Raw genomic sequence first — 25,257 nt, forward strand, 5'->3', positions numbered from 1 at the left:
ATCTTTTGTTGATATTAGTGGGTTGCACTTTTTACCACTTTTTCCTATAAAAATATTATTTCCTTTCTTTGAAACCACATTCAATGAATTATTTTCTATTTTTTAATAATAGAAATTTAATTTGTTTTTTTGAAACTACATTTAATATTATATATTGAAATTTAATTTCTTTTTTTTTGAAACTACATTTAATATTATGTATTTTTAATTTTTTAATAATTATAATTTATGATCTTTCTTCATATTTTATATAATTTGATTTTGGCATAATACACTTTCTAATATTTAAGTTCTTAATGTTTCTTCAAATTTTTAATATATATTATATAAAATTTAGATTTATATATAATTAAATAGTTAATAATATGTGTTAAATTATATATATATATGCTATTTTTGTTATGATTTCAATTGTATACTTAGTTTGAAAAATATTTCCTACTTAAAATAGTAAATAATATATTTAATATAAAATATAATTATATTCTTGTTATGATTTCAATTGTATACTTTATTTGAAAATATCTCCTACTTAAAATTGATTATTTAACCTATATATATTTAACTTTAAAATTAAATTTAGTTAAAACTAGTTTACAAGTCAAATTAATTACAATTTACATATTTACAATTATTTATAATATTTAAAAATATTATTACAATTAACTTAATATATAATAATTAATCACAAGAAAAATAAATAAATAAAATATTATTACAATCATAATTATAAAAACAAATTCTAATATTTTAATAATAATTTATAATTAAGAATTTTACTTTACATTCAAATTAAAATTGATTTTTTTTATTATTAAATAATATACTAAGTTGATAAGTAGGAGATAATTTCCACAGCAAGTCAAATTAGGTTTTAACTATGTGATTTTGAGTCAAACTCTTTGACCCATGAAACATGACAGAATTTCATGGGTGAATGAGTTTGACTCAAAATCACACAGGATTTCATGGATCAATAACTCAAAATCACACAGGATTTCATGGATCAATGACTCAAAATCACACAATTAAATCCTGATAGCAATATCGCAATATACTAAATTACAATTAAAAAAAAGGACCGCCTAGATTCCAGGCGAAAGGATCATTTATTATTTTTGTCTTCACAATACGAGATCTCAAATATGTTCAAGGCGAAAGGATTATTTTTAGTTTTAGAATACGAGATATCCCTTCAATCGGTCAATCGGTACAACCCAGTTCTGAGATTTCAACATTGTCTAAAGTTTAAACAAATATGTGGGTATATGAAACTCTAATAAACCAAATAGGCTCTTAAAATTGAAAGCGATGAGAGCGATCTTTCTCGCATATAAATCCTCTCGGAATTCTTTTCATGATCAAATTAGATTTCTCGTGCGCTTTCAATATTTGGGCCTGTCCGTTTACCATTTGCGCTTTCCCTGCATTTGAATCTGAGTAAACAAAATTACAGAGTATGACAGACCATCCGAGAAAATCTTTCGTTTTTTTCGATGCCAAGTTACGCATTAGCTCGTGTAATTCAAAAATTTCTTCTGATTTTCCAAGACCCAATTGTAAAACCCGTTTGAGACATGGAGTAGATCGAATATGATGCCTGCCGGACTTTATGATAATGTTAGGCGTCAAGCGTGACAGAAATCGCTCCTGCGTTGTGACCTTTAACATCAGACATTGAAATATGCGCGGAATTTGGCTTTTTACGACACATTCTCGTTTGTCAGTTCTGTGCGGCGTATCCGACATAATATCACATTATGTTTTTTCAACTCACAAGTATAAAGACTGCAGCAGCCAAGTCTCTGGGAAACGTAATTCTCTACATACTCTTAAAACTTGTCTATTAAGCAAAAAATGCGATTGCTGTAGATCTCACACTTTAATTAGAGTGAGGAGTTCAAAAGCTAAAATGGACTCCAAGAAGCATTGCTGTGATGCAGAATTCTGGCTTTATGTGCTAGTTGTAGTGCTACTCGTTCTTTTCGCTGGTTTGATGTCAGGACTGACGCTGGCTCTTATATCTCTAGGTGTAGTCGATTTGGAAGTTATTGCCAAATCAGGGAAGCCGAATGACAGGAAGCATGCAGGTTTCAGTCTCCTACCATTAACTTTAAATTGCTGTGTTTTGTCGAAATAAAGTTCACCCCTTCCTCTGGTAAATTTTAGGCGGGATTATTATGGGTTGCATTTGAGAATACCTCATCAATCGATTTATAGATTGATAGCAAATTATAATTTGAGTTTGCTTCTAACTTCTATTAGGCCGCAGTGGTGGTTGGGCCGTCTAAAAATGTATCTGCTAGTGTACATTATTGTTGCAATTGGTGTTTTGATGCCCATTTTTTTGGTTGTAAAGAAATACAAATTCTCTTCAAAATCTTGATTAGGGCGAGATAATGCCTTCAATGCAGCAATGTGGGGTGAGGTGGGAACACATTACAATCAAATGCATCTTGTAATTGTTACAACCTCGCCACGTGCTTGGGTTATTGCTAACAGTTTTGAACATGGATTGCAGTTAACTGTACCCTGTCATAGTTACACCACTGCTGGTGCTATGGGCTGCCTTATAGTGCGATGCAGGCATTTTAACCGAGGTTGTGCTTTTAGGAGTGTTTTTGCATTACCCTTACAGGACAATCCCTCTGACTTGGATCATTAGTCACCAATGGATCGACAACACATTATAAGAAATAAGATGGCATTTGACGGTTTTTGTTGGGGAAAATTTCAAAATTGGTGTCTGGAGTTGGGTAGTTTATCTACTAGATTCTGATTCAATGGTTGTTGCTATTGTTTTGTCAGTGTCCAGCATTAAAATGAATTCTCCAAGTTCATTTGAGAATTTATGTACAGAATTCGTAAATATGTGTGCAAATGTGTCTTGTATAACTATAGGTTGTGATGGTGGATATTTGTGGCTGTTTTTCATGTCATTATATCGTGGGCAAATAAAAAGAAAGAGTTTCATGCATTCATTAGTTACATCCGTTGCAACTTTTCCATTTCTAAAGCGGGTGCTCTTGGTTGGCTTTATCAATTATATGCTTTCACTGTGTAGTTAATCTGGATTGGTTGCTTATTTTATAATCATATTTCTCTTGAAGGTTAAGAGTGAATATCGATGCATAAAAGTTCATAGAAAGCAATTGTGTTGCATGGATATAACCATAGGCTGAGTGTAAATATCCAGATATTTAAATTGGTACGAAGAACCAATGTCATCTGGAAGTGTCATTGCATTTTATTTAGAATGTAGATTGGAATGCAATCTGTAGAATTACTATAGATTGAAGTTCCTTTCATTCTATTAGTACAAATCAAAAGATGTTTTATTCTTAGGAATTAAATAAGTGGCTGCACATGTGTAGAGCCCCAGAATTAAGTCTTTTATAGCTTGCCTTGAAATTTTGAAATGGATTGATTTGACATGTCTGCATTAATATTACTGATATTACTTCCTTTTCTTGATTACTATTTTTACGAAACATGTTTGGATAAACCAACATCCCTTGTTTTGGCATGCCATGGCCTTCCATTTTCGAAGTATGGTAAGGTTTGGGAAAGAAAAGTGAGTGGATATATCTAATGGGCTTGGGATAGACGATTCTCTTCACACAGAGTAGAAATCAAATGGATGATGCCTTCAAAGAGTGGTTTAAATTAAATTTTGGTGGAGCATCCAAAGGCAGTCCTAGTGAGTGGGGAGTATGATGTATAATTAGAGATTCAAATGGAGTAGTAGTGAGTGCAGCTCCACAAAAAAAATCAACCAGGAACAAACAATGAGGCTGAGTTGTATGCTTTTCGGTCTTCAATCATGCATAAAAAGGAGTATACAGAGAATTGTGATCAAAAGTGACTCAAATATTATTGTCAATGCCATTAAGGACCAGATCTTCTCAAAATTGGAAGATTAGCACACTTATTTCACGGATTTCACAATTCCTCATGTTTACCAAGAGATCAATAGAGAGTCAGAATTCCGTTCTAAATTGGCTGTTGAAGCATAAGAGTTGATAGCTGTCAAAGGAGTTTACACATGGCCTCTATTTAAAAGATTTCTTGAATGCTTTGTGGGGGATGGAAAGTAATTAGGCGAGGACCTTATAATTATTTCATTATGATGGATTTGGCCTGTGGCTTGCTCAATCTATATTGGACTCTCCTCACATTTGTGCCAAAGAGAGATTATGGAAATGCGAGAACCTTAGGACTCAAATTAATAATGATTCACATGAGAAAAATGATTTTTTGCATTTTTGGCATCTCTTTGCAGTTAAATGGCTCTTTGTCATGGGTACTCTTGTAACACTTGTTTAGTTTAAGGCAAATGTTGTTCTTGGGGAAGGTTATTGAGTTGAGATTGAAATATTTTTTTAAAACTCATAGCTGCCTTCTCCTATTTGCCGCTTAATGGGTGTTAGAGGTGTTCTTGGTATAGGTTCTGAGTAAACACAAACATATCTTCTACATTTCTGGTGGTATTGCTGGATTTATGGAAGGGTTAAGGAAACAATTAGGGTAATGGTCACCTCTCTCATCAAAAGTGTTGTCCTCAATTTTGTATTCGCAAATTTGGGGGCAACCTTACAGAATTTTTTTCATAGGATAAACTCTCTAAGACATTTTCTTAGTTATTTTGTTTGATTTTGGTTTTGTTTTTACCCTAGGATTGTGACATTTTCAATTCTGCTGGTTTTGGGCTATCTTAGGCCTAAATCAGAGTTGTATTTCAATTGTTATTAAGGAATTAACTGCATTGCAAGTGGGAATTTTAAGCCCAACAACATATCTTCATTCCTTGATTAAAATCTTGCGCAAGTGGACTTTTTGTCAGTCATCACATGACATCTTGGGTACCATTTACATGCGATCTAGATTTAAAACTCCACCGTACATATTTGCCACAAAATATGTTAATTTTTATGAAGATTTTAATATGCGGTGGGCCTTTTAAACATCATTACATGTTTGATCTAGGATAAGTGCGTGTAAATGAACTTGAGAAACCTGTTTTCAAACTTATAGGTATTAATGGGCTTTTTGAGTTCACTTACAAGGTTTGAGTTTATGTTTGTTTTTGACTTCCAAATGCATTGTAACTTCCCATCTTTCACTTTAAAGAGAGAAAGGTGGCATTTTCGGAAGTCATTACACATTCCAAATCATAGTTGGAAAACTCGCCAAATGCAAAAACTCGCCAAGCCCCCCAAAAGTTTAATCGGGAAAAACTCAGCGATTTAAAAAAAAACTCGGGAACCTAAAAAACCGCTGAAATTTAATTAAAAATACATTTATTTTGCAAAATTTAATAAGAAGATGCATCTAATAAGTTAATTAAAGACAATACAAAAGAAAGAAACGAAGTTTAGATATATATAAATGTATAATGCGTACAAAATTGCATTCTCATGCAGAATGCTCATGGTAGGAAGCAAAATAGTAAATTACTAAATAGTTTCAATCTGTCAAACTAGAAGTAAATACTAAAAGTCTAAATACATCAATACAATTTGACAATGTCAATCACATCTTCCTCTTTCCACTTGCACTAGCAGGAAAGCGAGGGGGTCTAGTCTTAGAAGAAGTGCCCTGCACTGGGATAGGGCGTGAGCTGCGTGACTGTGAACTCTGTGGCTGTGCCCCCTCGCTTGACGTCCCTACTGACTGGCTCGACGTCCTACAAGAGGAGGCATCTCCTCCTAATGGTAATGCCCGATCCTCACCTGAATCATCATCATCCTCGTCCTCATCCTCAATGTCATCCATAGTGAACTGAAAATCAGCGTTAGCCTCCCCGTCCATGGCCTGCCTCTCCAAATCAGCGATCTCATCTGGTGTAAACAATGGACTTGGCTCCTGTGTTGTCCAATCAGAATAAGGATCTAGCTCATCTAGATCAAGCGGACCAGGTAGTTCTAAAGCTGTGCCTTTTTTATGCGCAACTTAAGATTATAGTGCACATAAACAAGGTCATTAAGCCGTTTTTGAGTCAATCTGTTTCTTTTCTTTGTATGGATGGACTCAAATAAGCTCCAATTGCGCTCACAATGGGATGAGCTACAAGGTTGGGATAGGACTCTGAGAGCAAATTTCCTTAAATTGGGGGTATTGCCACCCCAACTTGCCCACCAAGCATCTGCAAAACAAAATTAAAAAAGTTATAAAGCAATAAAAAAAAAATCAGAAGCACAACTTATCAATTAGCAAAAATTTTAAAGTTTGACGCTTTACCTGGTGCTTGAGTAGATCTTACTCTCTTTGCTAGCATAGAAGAGAACAAAGGACCCCTTGATTCCACATAGATTTGTTGTTCGGTCACAATAAGGTCTCTCTCCTCTTCACTTGATATCATTCTCTCAATGCATTTAGAGAGACCTTCCATGACCTCTCCATTAGGATCTGAGTAGGAATCATCAGCCCTAAAACAAATAGAAAATGATATCAAGTCTTACTACACAACCTTAAAAAGTAAAGTAAAATAAAGACTTATTAAAATCCCAACTTCAAGGACAATCAATTATCATAGTACCTGAATTTGGGATTGAGGAAGTAGCCTGCTGCATGAATAGGTTGGTGGAGCATATTGTTCCACCTCCTATCAATTATTTCCCAAATGGGATCAAATTTGAGACTATCCCCATGATAGTAACTTCTAACAGCCTCTTTCGCCCTATCCATGGCCTCATAAAGACCTCCCATTGGGGATTGCTGCCCATCACATGTGCGCAAGACTAGAACCAGGGGCAGAGACATCTACATTTGAAATTTGAAAAATACAAATTAGTTAATAACATAGTAAGTTATGAATTGATAATGAAACTTGAATACACTAAAAATATAATGAAGTTACCTCCACAATCTCCTTAGCCTTTGCAAAAAAGCTATCATCAAACACTATTCATGCCACAACCTCTCCTTCGGGCTTCTTTGAGTAAGGTGAAGCAACCCAATCAGCACACACAAACATTTGCTTCAAAGCCAATATGTGGTCAAGAATACTTTGCAACGTCAAGAAGACCGTTGCAAGCCTTGTCATAGCAGGTCTCATCAAATCTTTGCCTTTAGTGGCTTTTCTCATCAAATTGAGAACCCATGGGTGATTATAGATATATTTTGTGACTCGCCTAGCATCTTTCACAATTGGACTCACCCAATCAAGTTTTCCTATGTCCTCCAAAAGAAGGTCAAGGACGTGTGCTGCACAAGGTGACCAAAAAAGTGTGAGATGCCTCTCTTGGAGGATTCTACCTAAAAGATTAGCAAAAAATCAATAATCAATAACAAACTTTCCATATTTAGTATTTACAAATTACATCAAATCTAAATTGAATAATACCATTATCCATAGCATTACATTCATGATTCATATTGATTCAAATATAAAATATTAAATCTACCTGCTGCCACATATGCTGCTGCATTATCTGTGATTATTTGCACCATATTCTCTATTCCCACCTCCATGACAACATTCTCCAACATTAAAGCCAATGTGGCTGCATTTTTCACTTTGTTGGAGGCATCGACAGATTTCCAAAACACCACATCATCTTTGCAAGCAATCAAGAAGTTAATAATGGTTCTACTTCTTCCATCTGTCCACCCATCAGATAAAATGGTGCAGCCATACTTCTTCCACTCTTTCTTTTGGTCTTCTATCAACAATGTTGCCTTACCAACCGCTTTGTCAAGCAACCTACAAAATTTAGGTGTAATATTAAATAAAGTGTAAGTGTTAGTAAAAAATTAGGAAATAAGTTATAACAATTAAGATTTAAAATATAACAATGAGCTAAAGTGAATCACAATTATTTACAATTACTAAATAGTAAAATACTAACCTTCCACTCATATCCTTGCGATTAGGCGGCTTGTACCCATTGCCTGATATTGTCATTGCATTCACCATATTGACCCAATAGGGACTATCAGCGGCATTCATTGAGATATTGCTGAAAAACCAAAAATCAGCTGCTGCAATATCAGTTTGCTCATGCACCTCCTTAAACCATGCAGTGCCCTCTAATGATGGCTATGCTCTAGGTGTGTTCCTGGGCACAAAATAACCACCTATCCCTGATGGGGATCCGGATGGTGATGATGAAGAAGTAGGAGATGTAGAAGAAGTGGAACCGGTAAATGAGAAATTTTGTTTGCGGATCCGTGGGCCACGAAGAGATCCTGGTATGTTCTCAAGTGCTTCTTCTTCCTCTTGCATATCAAAAGGAGCTCCTTCTGATTCAGCTATGGCTGCCCTCATAGCTAATTTTGCCCTCTCCCTATTCAATTTTTTCTCTTCAGCAGCTGCAAGTAGGGCATGGATGAATCTTTTTTCTTCATCAGTTACCTTGAGACAAGGATTTGAGTCATGTTTCTTTATGCCTGCAAGGTGGTATTTGAGGCGGTTTATGCCTCCAGAAATAATTCTCTCACAGGGAATGCATATCACCTTCCCAATATCATTTGGATTTGGAGCTTCATAGGCATATCGCCATGCCTTATCTCTTGCATTTTTAGGCCAAGTGCCTATATATCCAGATGGGCATAGTGTTTGTGGCCACTCTTCTTGCGGGTTTGTCATTTTTTTAATGGTTGACAGCTGCCCTACACATAAATATATAGAAAAATGAATAAACAAAGTTAGAACTTAGAAGCTAGGGTTTCAAATGATTCAAAGTTTCAAACTTCAAACTTCAACCATATCCTTAGCAAACAACAAACTTCAACCATATCCTTAGAAGCTAGGGTTTCAAATCAAAATGATTCAAAATGATTTTAAATGATTTGAAAACATTTACAAACAAGTTAACAACAACAAAAACAAAAGAACATTTGTTATAAAACTATAAAAAGTTTTCAAACTATGATAAGATGAACATACCTGGAAAGAAATTTGTCTTCTAAAATCGGTTAGAATCCTCTACAATCCACTCAAATCCGCCTTGAATCACTTGCAATCAGCCAAGAATGCCTCCAAACCTTCTTCTCTTCACTCCTCAAGGCTCTAAACAATCCAAATACAAGAAAAAATGAGAAAAAAACACATTCACTGCTGCTTTAATCCGTCACAGGCCGCGGGTGAAAAACTCACCAGAAAATCGCGATTTTTTTTTAAAAACTCGCCGAGTTTTTTGCGATTACTCGCCGAGTATTCGGCGAGTTTTTACCAGTCCGTTGAGTTAATTGGTGAAAAACTCGCCGAGCTAGGAAACTCGGCGAGTTTTCCGACTATGCTCCAAATGACTTGCAAATGCTTAGAAAAAGTTCATCCATGACTAAAAGTGGTGATTTTTGCATGCAATGCATATTACAATGCCCATAAATGCTTCTTTTTGAAGTTATAACACTTGTAAATGACAAACATAAGCTCGTTATTGGCATTTTAAAGCAAAGGTGCCGTTTTTTATATGCATTACATATAAAACAATGCGTTTTAAAAGCCATGTGCATAACTCACAAACACTTCATGACTATGACTTGCGAGTCATTCTAAAAAAACTCATTGCTACTAAGGAATGATGTTTTAATGTCTTAGAAGCCCATAATATATGCATTTTGAAGTGAGAATCTTGTTTTTGATTAAAAACGACATTTAAAAGGCATGCATTGTGAGTTAGAAAGCCTGTATAGCATGAAAAGCTGCGTTTTTGTAAAACAAAGTCTCAACACTATTTTTTCCTCTTCAAAAGCCTGTTTTTTCTTTTCTTTTGGGAGAAAAATTTGTTGAGCATTACACCTTACTAAAGCAGTATTTTGTTTAAAACTTCATGTTATATGCTATTAGAAGACTGTTCCTCATTTTTGCAATTCACGCAAGGCATGCAGACTCTCTTCTAAAGACCGTCGTTACTTTTCTTTGCCTTTTCAAACTTGCATTGTTAATTTAAAAGCCTGCCTAGGGCCTAGGGCACAAATCACAGTCTTAAAGAAGAAGAGTGGCATTTTTACATGTAACTTCCTTCTCAAAGCTCGTATAGGGCATTATAGCCTCGCTTTTCAAAGAGGACGACATCTGAAGCTTGCAATAGTGGACACGAAACCTGTTTAGGGCATTGAGATGGAATTTCAGAGTTTGTGAAGGCATTTAAACTTGCTGCAGATGATCAAAAACCCGTTTAAATTCAAACACATTAATTTGCAGCCTGTCTTATTCAAACAAAAACAACTTCGTCTCTATAGGGCACCATTTTTGAATTCTTTTGCATCCTGCTTTGTAATCTCATCCAAAAACCGCATTTTCCAAGTTTGAATCAGTCATTGCAGTTGCTATTCTCAAGCAAGTTGTTTCTCATTCACGGCCATTTGTCGAGGAATCATCAAAGATTGCAACATTGTATTAATGGAGGAGAGTTCTAATGCATTTTGGCTTCATTCCAAAAATGTCTGTATAGATTTGCAAGTTGGAAGATCTTTATCTGGATTTAGAGCAATGGTTTTGGTTCCAAGTGGTGCAAGTTATTCTTGTTTCAGCTGTCTTGCTATCATGTTCTTGAGCAATTTTTTTACGTGGGTGGTGATTAAAAAGAGGATTTTTGGCTTCAGATGTTTGATTGTATTGTTCTCACAACAATACAAGTTCTTCACAAAATGATGCACAAAGAGATGCAAGTTCTTCCCACAAAGAAAAAGCCCAAGCATGTGTTTTTTCTTCATATGCAGTTGGGATTAAAAACCTTGTTTGTAGGCTTGTCTTGCATAACAAGAGCAAAATTTCCCCGCCTTATTTGTACTGCGAGTTAAATGCCTACCTACAAGTGTTTTCCAAGCACTTATTGACTCCTTTTCAAAGCTGCTAGTGGACTTCAAAAATCCGTTTGTAGGCAGCAAATACTGTCCAAAATGGCTAGTTATGGGACTAAAAAGCCCCATTTACAAGAGAAAAGTCTTCCCACTTATCTGTATATGCTTGTGCAAGGAGGCGTAAAAGTGAAAATGATTTAGAGCAAAGAATGCTTTCAAGATAGATAGAGGAAGATGTAATTATGATGCAGAGCAATCAAGGATATAGATTCGTATTCCAATTCGTGATGCCTTCACCAAACTTGAACACTTCAATCAAAAAGCATCTTGGAGCAGCATGAAGACCATACAAAGGATGATGTTGTAGAATTCATGTCTTGTTAGGCACTTAGTCATTTTCCTATGCTTTATAAAGAGGTGTAGTTTTGTTGACAAATTACATGCAATTGGGTAACAAACTGTAATTGCATGTGATAGTATCATGTGCTAAGCTGTAATTGTATGTGATCATATCATGTGCAAAATTGTAACATGTAATCACATTACAAGTGCATTAAGCTTTGTAATTTTGAATAAGCCAAAGGTAGTTAAGGGTTTTCCCTTCTTTCTTCACCTTTTCTCCACTCCTCTCCTATAAATAAAGGAGGGGCCTCATTGTAATTCTTATCTTTTGGCAATGCAAGAAAACTTGCCAGTTTGTATATGCACTCTAAGACTTTGAGCTTGGAAGTAAATTAGATTGCTTTCAATAAAAGAGCCAAGTTATTTTGAGACTTTGTGCCAATCTAGGCTGTTGCGTGATGACATTTTCTTGAGTTGATTGTATGTTTTGGTGCTTTGTTTGAGAGGGTTTTGGATTCAATCTTGTAGACTTTGAGCTGCATATTGCGTTCAGAGTTATAGTTCAATTTGAACTTTTTGAAGACTTTGTGCTGCAAAAGGTCAAATTGTTATAGTTGATTGTGGCTTCGAATACATAAGGCTGAAAGACTTTGTGCTTCAATGTTGTGTATTTTCAAGAAATAAATGAATATTTCGTAAGAGACTTTGCACCTTCTTGTTCATTTAGATTGTTGAATCTTCATTCAAAATAAGCGCATGAAGCTTTGGGTTCTTGTATCAATTCTACCAAATATAAAGTAGATCACTGTCTTTGGTGTTGTTGTTACGTCAACCCCCGAGCGACCGATATTATCATAAGAATAGGCACATTTTGTTAAGTTGGAAAGTTGAAGTTGTTTGTAAATCATTCTTGAAAAAAAAGGGAATTGATTAAAAGAACCGCTCTTTTTGTAATATCATTTAAGTTCCTGTTGAAGCCACCTACTGTAAGAAGGGAGCCTCTCGTATAGTTAAGATGAGCGAGAAATCTCATAAGACATTGCCTAAAGCGACAATTTTGTAAGTTGTGGTCATAATGACTTACAAAATTTTTAGCCAATAGTTTTTAGCGACTCCGTTGGGGACACGACTCGTATTCATAAGCCTCATGCTTTTGTTTAATGTATAACCATGTCCTATTCATTGTAAATATTCCACTATACTTTTATTCTTTTGTAGTTTTTCAAGCTTTTACCAAGGACATGTAAATGGCTGCCCAAGATCCTTGGGGAAATGCTTTTGGTCCTTTAAATTTTACTCTACCTTTACATGCTCTTCCTGATGGTTGACGGAACAATTTTCTACAGTTATTCAGTGATGTCCTACAACATCCTAATGAACATTTTTCTGCTTTTTACTTTGCACATGGTGTCCATGGTGTTGAACACAAGGACGTGTCTGTAAGGCTATTTATCAAAACACTTTAAGGTGTAAAAGCTAATTGGTTTAACCATCTACCACCATAAACTATCACAAATTGGGATACTCTCATAGCCATGTTTGAAGAAAGATTTAAGCCTCTTGAAGATGCTCACACCAACTTACTTAGTCGAAGACGACACCTCATGTGCCTATGCATGAATTTTTTGCTTAGCACAACAAGTTGATATGAAGAATTTTAACTGTTGCTCAACCTACAACTACTAATTTTACGTTTTCCTTTGTCAATGATCAAAATTTTTGAATTCAGTTTCCTGTTGAGAAGAGAAGCCCCAACTACTCTTGTAGTTGCATTGACAATTGAAATTGAAGATGATCTTATTCTTGTTGTGCAGATAAGAATTGAAGCAAATGGGTTTGAAGAGAGTTATCTTTGTTTTGATTCATTTTCTTCTATTACAAGGATGAATCTTGTGGTGCAGAGGTTGGCAAATGAGTTGCTTTCCTTAAAAAAGAAAGTAGCTCAAGATATGTTCTTTGTTCCTCACGAGGATGTACAAAGCACACCTCATCCAATTGTTGCTCCTAGTCTTGCTGGTGGAATCAACAAAGAGGTTTTCTATTGATGGACCATTAGTAAAGGTAACAACAAAGCACTCTGAATCTGAAGATAGTGATCTTCTCTTCACTTCCAAGAAAAGGAAGCAGACATAGTTGATGGCTCTTATTTTTGGTTCATGCTATCTTAGAACGCCAGTGATGATAAGTTGAGGAAGGAAAATCTGTCTTCCAATGTTCAAGATAATCATGTCATTAGAATGGACATGCATGCAAATCCTAAACAAGTTGGAAATGATGCACTTGTGTCTCAAGGTCATGAATTTGAATGCAGTTTGCATGAGTGTCCTACCCTAAAGCTCAAAAAGGAACTTCTCATAAATACTCAAGACTTTCCCAAGTCTGGAGTTTGTGAGCAAACATACTACAGTATGTAGTTTAGTCATGTCATCACCAAAATCACACGAGCAATGCTATCCCAATCAACAAGATGCCATAGTTGATGAACCAGTTACTCAAGTTGCAACTGGCAAGAAAAGATCCGTATTTGTTCAATCAAGGGGATGTCCCGTAAGATGTCTTGCTTGGTTGGAGGCCAATTGAAGGCTTGATATTTCACTTGTACTTGAGCATGAAGACACAATTGAAGAAGAGGCTAAACATACATTTGTAGTTCAGCAGGAAAAACTTGAATTCTTGGACATATTTTGGGGCAGTAGTACATACGATCCATTGCAAGAAGGTGAATTGTTCTTCTCTTCCATGAGCTGTTACATCAAGCATTGACATCATTGCTCCATCTATTCGTGGTTCATCTATATAAGGTTGTTTGTGAACATGTAAGGTACTGCAAGCTTTTGAACAAAGGTAGCTATTTTGCTAAACCGGTAAATGGTTTTATTTGAAAGGTTGTATTGTCGGCTAGTTTTAATTAGGTAGGTTTTCTTTGCTTTTAATAAGTGTCGTTGTACAAGCTTGCTTTTTTTTAAACTAGGTTTGCTTTGTGTCAATCAAATCATCCTTTTTGTTCTTTTGTGTTTTTTATGTTTGACTCTGTAGCCTAATGGATACTCAGGCCCTTGGAGATTCTGGACTCTGCATTCCTCGTTTCTAAGGAAAAACAAGCAACATTCCCCAATAAGAGCTAACTATTGTCCTCAATTTTGTGAATACAAAATTGAGGCAATCTTGCATAAAATTTTCGTAGGATAAACTCTTTAAGGAATTTTCTTAGTTGTTTTGTTTGATTTTGGTTTTGTTTTTACCCTAGAATTGTGCCATTTTCAATTCTACTTGTTTTGAACTATCTTAGGCCTAAATCAGAGTTGTATTTCAAGAGTTATTGAGGAATTAAGCGCACTGTAGGTGGGGTTTAAAGCCCGACAACATATCTTCATTCCTTGATTAAAATATTGTACAAGTGGGCTTTTGTTAGTCATTAAATGACATCTTGGGTACCATTTTTATGGGATCTAGATTTAAAACTCCACCATACATATTTGCAACAAAATATGTTCACGTTTATGAAGATTTTAATGTGGTGGGCTTTTTAAACCTCTGATGTAGGAGCGTTCTGGGTGTAAGGGCAATCTTGCATAACCCAAAAATATTTCTGATTTGTCTTTCAATAAGGCTATATTAGTGCACAGTGCATAGTTACTATTTCTAGAAGCTTACTATTTTTAGTAAGTTGGTCATTCAAGCTTAGAATGTTTTGATTTCTTCCCTGGAGGTTCATTTTTGATATATCAATTTGCTGGTAAAGTTTCATTGCAATATCAAGTCTATTTGTTAAGTTATTGAAAATTTTCAGTATTGGCAATAGGGCATAAAAACTTTGAACTTAGTTTTGAAGGATTTAGAGGCTTCAAAAGGGGCTAAAACCTCGATAAAGTAGAGCTTGCGCTGATTTGGTGTTGTAGAGAAATTCACAACATTTTCAAAATTGGGTCATAATAGTCAATCAGAGCAACTAGCGATGAGTTATGGTTTGCAGAAGTTGAGCCACCTAAAATGGGCAAAAATGAAATTCCTTCAAAATTTCTTTTGAGTTCCAAAAGTTGTTGGGACCAAATCTAATGTAATAAATATGAATAATAATAATATTTTAGGGTTGGTTGGCCTTAGGGTCTAGGGTTAAAATTTCTAGAACCTTCTTGGTCAGTGGAAATTTGCCTATATAAAGAAGGCCCGTACGATTGTCTAGGATAGTTTTGTGGATTTTTAGGGTGGCTTTGGCTTACATAATATTGTAAGGAAAATGCCCATGTAGCTATGCATGTTATATCTCTGAAATTTGTAATTCCATACTTTTGGAGATAATAAGAAGCTAACTTTCTGTTCTTGCAACTTGCTATTATTTCTCTATTTCTGTTGAGTGTTTGTGTTATTGAGGGCAATACCCTTCAGCGAGTGGTATTAGAGAAAAAGTTCTTGAGCGTGTAGACAGATCGCCGAACGTGAGGCGATTTGCACAGGATTGTGGTTATGGGTTTGAGTGATAAGTGAAAAAATACCTCCACGAAGGAATCGTGGTAGAAGATTAGGAGGTGTGACTGAAGAGGGTTTTAGAGTCCTCCAAAGAAAAGTGCACCCACTGCAAGAGGAGATTCATGGGGGAATGAATATTGCAGCAAGAGATGAAAGTGAGGATGAATTCAAAGAAGGGCATGTTAATAGGAAGGAGAAGAAGCGACTAGGGATCCTGAGGAAGATAGGTTTTTCAGGGCCATTTCAAGGATTGGAAAAAGACCTAAGATTGAAGTCCCCACATTGTGGAGGAACTGATCGACTAGATCAAAGACTTTGAGTAAGAAGAGATTGAAGACCCTGAGAGGGTCAAATTTGCGAAGGCCAAGCTGAAAGGGCATGTGGAAATTTGGTGGCAGGAGATTCAATTGGAGTGAAATGAGAAAATCACAAGATGGGATCATATGGTGGAGAAATTGAAGAGACAATACATTCCTATCGATTGTGAGCTCGATCTGCTGAAAAAAATGTAAGGGTTGAAGCAAATAGGAAGATCTATTTAGGAGTATACAAAAGAGTTCTATTGAGTGCTCATTAGAATAGGCCATTTATGATAGAAATAGATGAAGACTTACTTTCTTTAATCTAAGGTACTTTAGTTGTGATAAACCAAACTTTACATAACATCATTATATTGATGACTTTCAAACATGTGACTTGAATAACCATAAAGTCAAAAATTACTCGATATCTTTCAAGAGATATGGCACAAATCTACATAAAACAGCTGATGGTCATACTACCAGTTTATGGCACAGGAGTTCCCAAAATCTTCTTTTTTAATTTTTTTTTTTGCCAAAATTTGAATTTTTTGATTGGAACAGCCTTGTAATTATTTAGACATAATTTTAGTGACTAGCTAGTTAGATATTATAGGGGAATGGGTTTCTTTTCTTGAATTTTTTCCTTGATGCGAAATTGAACCTTCTTTATTACCTGGACCATTTCTTATCATTTGGCATGTCAATTGGCAACTGTAACTGTTTTCCTTTTCATTCTATGAAAGTAGTTTTCTGTATATTACAACTCTGTACTAGTCTGTCTGGAAGCTTAGAGCCATATACAGTATAATGCAACCATCCTATACGAATCTCTTTGACTAAGATAAAAAATGCATACATTGTAAATAAATGTTGGTAGTTCTTTCATGGTTGTTGAAAACTAGGTGTACATTTTTCTACTTCTTTTGGTCAGAGACAATAAAATTGGTTGTCTTTCTCTGCCATTGTCTGTCATAATCTATGATGCATGAAATATTAAATATGAATTTGCAAATCCTTGAGGTACAGTGTTTAGATAGATTAGTTCTATGTAAATTAATATCTTCTGCAATCTGTTTCCTCTTGATTCAGTGTTTGATAATAAATGTCTAGGAAATAACTTAACATGTGATGATAGTACAACAAACTGTTTTTTCACTTGTTAATTTTTGATGTACCTTTTTTGGAGTGGTTTCTTTCAGATTAATTTGTAAATTTTCATCATCTAGCCTTTTAACTTGTTAATATTTTGGAAGGGGCGGTCACTTGATGTGGCAGGCATACCTCAAGTGGTGATTTTTACTGTTTGAAAGTTACTGTCAGAGTATTGTCAAGTATATAAAGTATTTAATTTCTTTGTCTTTTACTTCTGGCAGCTAAAATTTTGCCTGTGGTAAGAAAACAACATTTACTGCTGTGTACTCTTCTCATATGCAATGCTATTGCGATGGAAGTATGTCACTCTTTCTTTCTTTTTTAATATTTTATCATGTCTCTGAGATACATATAATTACCATAAGTGGTACAGATACTACTAATTCATGTAAATTCATCCCACTTTATGCTTCCAGGCACTTCCTATTTTTTTGGACGCACTAATATCAGCCTGGGGTGCTATTCTTGTATCTGTGACTCTAATTCTTCTGTTTGGAGAAGTAAGTTAAGGTTCTAGCTTCTTGTTATTTTCTTTTGTTTTCATTGTAAGTTCTTTAAGTATCCCTGTCCTGCTGAACTTCATTCATGCTTTCTTTTCATTTATTCACTTTGTTATACTTGTCACTTGAATGGAAAACATTGGTTAATATCTACTAAAATGATAATCCACTATCTTTTGGGTGAATCAGATTATCCCACAATCTGTTTTTACTCGTTATGGTTTAGCGGTTGGGGCAGTAATGGCTCCAGTAGTTCGTATACTTATTTGGTTCTGCTTTCCAGTTGCATACCCTATTAGCAAGGTATGATTTCTGTATCGTCTATTTATCTTCTATCCAACACTGATACTGTGTTATTACACTGTTTTCCATTTTATCTGAAATAAAGCCATGCTAAGGACGAATATAATAGGCCATTGATTTCAATTCTCATGGAGTCAAACTATCAAATTGTACTGTCACAGTTTTTGATACCTATCAACTTGTTGCACCCAAGCTTTTTATGGTTTCCAGCTCCATAAGTGATTCTGGGTATTTATAGTGAGATAACTGTAATGATTGCTGTTGGAATGAAATAGATATCTGGAAATTCCTAAAGCACTCTGCTATCCAAACTAATGGACATATAAATTGCAGATTCTGGATTATTTATTGGGTGAAGGGCATGCTGCTCTTTTTCGCAGAGCCGAGTTGCAGGCTCTTGTGACAATGCATGGGAATGAGGTAAGTAATGCTTAGAGACTGGTGATCAGTATAGTTGCAGTGCCACTTTAAGGCTTATAGCCAGATTGATGGAATTGTGGCTCTTTTGAGTTTTCATACAACTGAAGCGAATTAAATTTGATCTAACAAGTGTTTTTCCATGCAAGTTGTGGTTGATTGGAGGGCTTATGATATCAGTTCTGTAATTCTAATCATTTAAACTGGTCACCTCTTTAGTTCTTGGAAAGATTAATGCTTCTTGTGTCTATATTGTCATTTTTGGACTTGGAACATGAAAGAGCCTAGAAGCAACTATTATGATTTAAGATTCCAAAAATGAAACAAACCTAGTAAGTAGTTGCAGCAATAGCAGAAAAATGTATGAACCATGGGCTTCTGTACGTGTGCCATTTAACAATATTTTCAAGAATTGAATTTGGTAAATTACAGTTTTACATTTTAACCTTTTGTTAATAAAATTTTTCATACACCACATTTTAACCAAGTTAATGATCTACTAGAAATCTGGCAAGGAGAAGTTGTTTTACTTGGGTGAATATCTTTCTTGGTAACATGATAATTGATTTTCATTATAAAATAATGCAATTTGGGAAGAGTGAAAGACAAAAGATTTGATTTCTTTTGTTAACGTTATAGGCTGGAAAAGGTGGAGAATTAACACATCATGAAACTGCCATTATTTCTGGAGCATTGGAATTAGCTGGAAAAACAGCATTTGATGCAATGACTCTAATTTCTGAAACATTCTCTCTTGATCTAGATGAAACTCTTAATAGGTATGATTGTTGTATCCAAATATTTCTATGGCTTAATTTACAAAGATTTTTATTCTGGGCATTTCTTCTCATGCTTCATCCTCTGATTCAGGGAAAAGATGATTATGTTACTAGAGAAAGGACACAGCAGAGTGCCTGTATTTTATGGACAACCAACAAATATCATTGGAATAATTTTGGTAACTGGGCCCTATCCATTGAGTTTTGTCAAATAGGATTGCTATTCTGAATTACTAGAATCCGCATCTGTGTATTTTTACCCGCATCTGCTTTCTTGTCTTTATATCAATATGAAGCAAAAAGGAATTAAAAAAAAAGTATATTGAAGCTTTTATATCATTATTTGTGAATCTTTCTATTAGATTTAACACTAGCAATGTGTTCTTTAGAAGGCTCACAAATGAATGTTTATTTGATGAAATACAAGCCTCTCATTTGTAAAATAGACTATGTTCCGTTACATCTTAGTGCTTCTGATGGAAATCCACAATTTGTGACAAACAATTCTTTTTCTTGCAAGTGGCTTTCCTTTTTACAAATCAGGGAAGAATTTTATTCTTGGCATGCAAGTTAAACCTAATCCCAACCTTGTTGAACAAATGCTTAAGCACACAATTATTTATGGTCATGCTTGTAGGGGAGACGCTATGGACATGCCAAACCTTCATTGAGATAGAGACCCTTTCTAACTGTTAGCACATCACTCAATTTGTTTGAGAATCTCTCTCTAAGCAACTCTATCCTTTTCTCACACTGCCTTGTGAACCAAAATATTAAGCCTAGTGCCTTGGAACCTTTTATGAAATGTCAATACTTGTTGGTTTCATTCTGACGAAGTCATTTTTCATCATTGCTGGAGCTCTACGCTACTCATACATTTCAAACATCATTTATTATTTTCTTATGCATTTAGTAGGCCTATTTATATGTACATGCCATTGTATTTATTAATTCATATCTTTTTGTAGACTATTAATAATAATTTCTTCCTATGTCCTTCAACCATCATTATAGTTTTTCCACGTCTCGTTAATATTTGTTATGATGCCAACTGCAATAGTCATCTCATCAGCAACGACAAAATTACCATACTCCTTGTTCTTGCTTTGTGCCAACTTCTGTTGGACAGTCACGAGAATGGTTCATCTTTGCTATTGTTTGGTTCTTTCTCTGCCATATTGTGGATTCAGGATAACCTATTGTTTCATTCTGACGAAGTCATTTTTCATCATTGCTGGAGCTCTACGCTACTCATACATTTCAAACATCATTTATTATTTTCTTATGCATTTAGTAGGCCTATTTATATGTACATGCCATTGTATTTATTAATTCATATCTTTTTGTAGACTATTAATAATAATTTCTTCCTATGTCCTTCAACCATCATTATAGTTTTTCCACGTCTCGTTAATATTTGTTATGATGCCAACTGCAATAGTCATCTCATCAGCAATGACAAAATTACCATACTCCTTGTTCTTGCTTTGTGCCAACTTCTGTTGGACAGTCACGAGAATGGTTCATCTTTGCTATTGTTTGGTTCTTTCTCTGCCATATTGTGGATTCAGGATAAATAGTATAAAAAAGAAACATTTTTTCAGAAGAGTATAAATGCGTGTGTTGAAAAGAATGTCACTGTTGGATTTTAGTCACTAAGTCACAATGTAATATGTCCAACAAAGAACACATCACTGTCCTCTTTCAGAATTTCTAATTGATTACACTTTTGTGGCACTTCAAGAATCATTGAGGTGTAAGTGGATAATATTAGCATTTTCTAAATCATAGGTTAATTGCGGCTTTTCCAAATCACATATTTATAAACTGTAAGTTCTATAGAGAACAAATTCTTGAATATCTGTTGTAATTCTTATCAAAGTGAGTCAAACTAAGTTCCTCTAAGTTTCGGTATGATGAAACATATTTTCAGTGCAGCAGAAATTATACCTAGATTATGGGACAATACAGGGGATGGAAACATGTATATCTAAAAATTAATAGAATACAAATTGGAAGAATTTTCATTTGCATGATTGAGCATAGTTAAGAATTAAAGAGAGCAGCAGTGCAAATATAAACACAATAAAGTCAAAACTTCTTTCTTCAATGAACTTGAATATTGAAAACTATGTTTGAAATATATGAGTAGGTAATGTTTAATGGTTTCTGTCGTGAAAATAACTGCACATCTCAAATAACAACATGGAAACAAGAAACTATTATAATCCTATCTGAGCCATCGTAAAATGCTAAGATGCAAGACTGGAACAAATAGCTCAGTAATTTGAGTTTTATCAGAAATAGCTTTCATAAGCTTTAGTAGCTTGCTAATTTCTGATTCTGAATGAGCTGGATGTTCAAGTGAAACCCTATCCATGATCGACTGTGCTGTCTGATCCTCACTTACTTGGCTCAACTCCACAGTCCATCATGTGACTAGACCCTCCATGTGTAAGCACTTGTCTTGCAGCCGTGGAGGTCCAAGGTACTATGTACAACAATTAGCTTCTCCACTGTTGTAGAGGTGATTGAACTCCTGTTGGCAGAGTGGATAAATTTTTAAGAGGACCAATGTCTTTTAGTTGTAGAGGATCTAGCAACAATTGAAAGGAATCATAGGGAGAGTTTATAGCATTGTCAAACCCCCATGTGGTTGACACTATCTTCTAGGGCCTTCCTATGATAGTCCATCCTCCCCAATGGCAATCTTGTAACGGATGAGGGTAGTGAATTCATTCCACCTAGCCTAATCCAAATTTATTTCCAGATTTTCTTAAGTGACTTAAGTAACACCTTGCCGTACTCATTGTCAATAGGATTTATTCTTCAAGGGATTTCCTCAAACCACTAAGGGTCGATTGAATGTGCCCTCATGTGTAGTTAGATGTTTATCTTCTCCCACCTTCTTTAACCAATGAGTTGTGTTGAATTCACTGGTTAGAGAATGCCAAAGTCATATCTCTCGCAAATTTTGGCTTTGTTCTAGCCAAGCATGTTATCAATGGTCTTGTCATTCATGTACCTATCTAAAGATTGGGGATTCAGTTTTTCCTTGGTAAATACTAGTAAAAACAACTGCTACAAAGGATGAAACACTCCTCACATCTCCAAAACTTATTTGTCACCATCACAACTCATGATCTTGTGGTCTCCACTCGCATAGTCTACTCATGAGTCATGATCATGACTTGCAAGGGATCTTGCAACTCAATTCTCCTCTCAACAATATGAAATAAGGGGTAATTTTCTTCTCCACAAGTCTAATATATTGTCCATTGTCCAGTCCTATTAGATATGGAACTGCTTTCTTTTAAACTCAATTGCAAAAGACTTTGATCTATCTAATGAGCATCATTACCCTTATGTCTTTCAACTAAAGAGTTCAATCAATTGTGATAAAGACTAGTCTGCAGGCTGTTAATAGTTCTGATCTGAATATTGAGGGATTTAGCAACTGGTAGCTAAACCAACCTTACATAAAAGGCAATAGAAATATGAATTATGTTTATGATATATACCTTTGAATTTATGCAGTCAATGTCTAGAAAGTTGCTGCTTAAACTTCAGTGATCTAAATATGGATGGAGAAAGGTTCAAGTTTTTCAAAGTTTGCTATCTTGTCTGCTATGAATGTAGAACAATACATTTGACATTGACAATACCACTCTTATTTCCTTGTGTATACGATTTTCTCATAAAACTGTCTTTAATATGTGTGGATATTTTCCTGTTATCTTTATTGATCTTCCCAATCTTCAGAGAATTCCTAAATGTTGTTATACCATCCTATTCCCCTTTGTGGAATGAAATGATGGCAAATATATATGTTCACAACCAATTGGTTGCACTTGTGGGAGTACAGGGACATGTTCATTTGTTATGCTATAATCACATTTAACCGATTTTGTCGTTCTTTATTGAATCAGCTAACATCCTTAATCAATATTGATACAGCATGGAGCTCAGTAATTAATGGTTCAATCTTTTCAAATGTAGCCTTTGAATGGATGCTTATATTAGTAATTATCAACTACTGAGGATATTGCCGTCAACCATTGTGGGAGTTAGGTCTTCATTTATGTCTCTAAATATACTCGGATAGAATGTTCGAATGACTCCCTATTGGGATCCTTTTACTGTTTGAATCCTCATTAGCTTGCATGAGTGATAAATCATATTGGAGCCATGGAAAGGTTCTAATCTTCTCCTTATGTGCTGAGTTGACTTTAATAATATCTTTTCTTCTAACCATATGTTTCTGCTTTTGACATCTGCCTCAATTCATACATAACTGTACGAATCACAATGGATTGTTGGCAGTCTTATTATCAGGTCTGCCTAATTGTTGATATGTAGTTGTTAGTGAACAGATTGTCCTCCAAGAAAATGCGTGCAAATGTAACCCTAAATGCCCAAGTAAAGGACTAATCGGCACCAACAATTGGACAGGTTATCATTGGATTGATAACCTTCCTCTGAATTTTATTGGGTACAGCTCCCCGTGTGAGATATACAATGAATTAATTATAGGTACTTTTAACTAGAAAGCACAAAAGGGTTACAGGCATCTATCCGTAAACATAGAGTAGATGTGGAAACCTAATAGCTAAAAGGAAAGAAAAACAAAGAGCAGCAGATGACACAAGGTTCATTTGCTGAATGCTGCATTACATAATGAAAACGAATATATGTCTTCCGTCCTCTTGAGAGAATTAAAAATTAGAGCTTTAAAAGATATTTTGAAATGATAGTGTAACAAGAAAACAATGATATTGGAAAGTATTTTAGAGAAAATTGAAAATGACGCAAAGATCATGATCAGTGGAAGGAAAATACCTCATAATGAAAGTTTTAATGTGATTAACCTCCAGTCTCCCTTCCCTAACTGTAAAAGATCACAAAGACCCTTTTACACATTACAACCAAACCATTATTTAAAGAAAAACAGGAACTTTTTTCACAATATTACATCAACCATCAAAATCTTATCTCTATCTCAGAGACACAGTTCAGAAAAAGAAATCAGCCCATGCTCTGCCTCTCACAATCTCTCAAGAAAATGGAATAAACTGGAAGATTTTCCCTCCTTGCTGTAGCACACAGTTTGCAGTTCGGAAGAAGAAAAAGAATTGGAACTCCTTTGTAATGTGAAAATCTTCAATAAATAAGCCCTCCTCTGTCTTTTCAATTTCCCAGCAGTTTAAAAATAACTGATTCTTGGTGTTCCCCTCACTTTTTATTGCTCGTGGAAGCCATTCCCTTTTATGACTTTATATGACCTGATGTTTATTTAAAATTAACTTTATAAAGATAATATGATTAAGTAGAATCATTTCCAAATTTTGAATTTCCACGTGTCTTCTTGTGCTTAAACCGAACTCAATTAGTCATAGAATAAACAAGTGTGACCCGTGCATAGTGACCAACAACATCAAAATCAAAATTTGCTTGCACCATTTCACCAAAATCAAGATCTGCAGAAATTAGAGCCTCCCCTTCAAAATTGGGCCCTGCCAAGACAGTACCCGATGGAGGTATAATAACACTGCCACCTGCGCATATAACACTCTGTGGACTGGGTTCCTCATCTGTTCCTCCAAGAACATAGTCTGATGGAGATGGATAGTCTTTTCTTCTGCAGAATTGATTAGATGAGAGCACAAAGCACACGCCTTCAGCAGCTATATAAGCCATTGAAGCTTGCCATAATTCCCTTGAATCTGCAGTGGGTGCACAGTAGAGTTCTATCCCATAAGTTGCCTCATGATGCCCATCATCACACACATGGTACCAAGTTATATTAAACCCTTGGCATATATAGCAGTTCTCAAAAGAGGCATTCAGTTTTCCCAGCATATGAGTATTTATCGAAGCACCATAATCCATATGCGTATGACTTGTCATCTGCATCTTTCTATCAGCTGTATTACAAACCAAGACGCCAAGGAACTCAACAAATTTAAGTGAAACATGGGTCCATGCAGCTTGGTACGATACCATGTGCTCTTTAGTCATTTTCTGTCCATATCCGATTTGAACATGCCGTCTTTTAATACTGAAATCTCTTACTTCTTTTAAATCCGTAGGCATTTCAGATATTAACGATGAGACTTGGTTTTTTTATCCAATTAGAAGCCGTCGCCTATGCTTGGATAGGTATTTTGTTAAACAATTCATAAACACATTGCCGGTATTCCCAACTATTTTCAAATGAAGAAACCTTTGCTTCTTAAGAGGCCACCG

The 25,257-nt window shown here is 35.2% G+C and overlaps 2 protein-coding genes across 4 annotated transcripts in view; one reads left to right on the forward strand and one right to left on the reverse strand.

The window, feature by feature from the left end:
* The first annotated feature begins 1,096 nt into the window (after nucleotides 1-1,096).
* LOC149565782 (DUF21 domain-containing protein At2g14520-like) overlaps nucleotides 1,097-25,257 on the forward strand; it is a 90,668-nt gene continuing 66,507 nt past the window's right edge. The window contains exons 1-8 of one of the 3 annotated variants that reach the window (XM_089819264.1): nucleotides 1,097-1,814; nucleotides 2,031-2,090; nucleotides 17,234-17,310; nucleotides 17,429-17,512; nucleotides 17,702-17,815; nucleotides 18,149-18,235; nucleotides 18,872-19,011; nucleotides 19,103-19,190. In XM_089819264.1, the coding sequence (XP_089675390.1) occupies nucleotides 1,685-1,814; nucleotides 2,031-2,090; nucleotides 17,234-17,310; nucleotides 17,429-17,512; nucleotides 17,702-17,815; nucleotides 18,149-18,235; nucleotides 18,872-19,011; nucleotides 19,103-19,190 (780 nt within the window). In that variant the 5' untranslated portion in view covers nucleotides 1,097-1,684. The remainder of the gene's footprint in view (nucleotides 1,815-2,030; nucleotides 2,091-17,233; nucleotides 17,311-17,428; nucleotides 17,513-17,701; nucleotides 17,816-18,148; nucleotides 18,236-18,871; nucleotides 19,012-19,102; nucleotides 19,191-25,257) is intronic. The other 2 variants (XM_089819265.1, XM_089819266.1) reach the window with 2 other exon arrangements.
* On the reverse strand, nucleotides 6,206-6,896 carry LOC149565783 (uncharacterized). The gene is made up of 2 exons (XM_089823355.1): nucleotides 6,539-6,896; nucleotides 6,206-6,428 (listed from the first exon to the last, which is right to left on the reverse strand). Exons 1-2 carry the CDS (start codon nucleotides 6,760-6,762, stop codon nucleotides 6,206-6,208), a joined length of 447 nt encoding a protein of 148 aa, XP_089679481.1. The 5' UTR covers nucleotides 6,763-6,896.

This window comes from Cupressus sempervirens, chromosome 3, assembly GCF_028749045.1.
Source record: "Cupressus sempervirens isolate cs-2001-9-10 chromosome 3, ASM2874904v1, whole genome shotgun sequence".
In the NCBI taxonomy this organism is placed as follows: domain Eukaryota; kingdom Viridiplantae; phylum Streptophyta; class Pinopsida; order Cupressales; family Cupressaceae; genus Cupressus; species Cupressus sempervirens.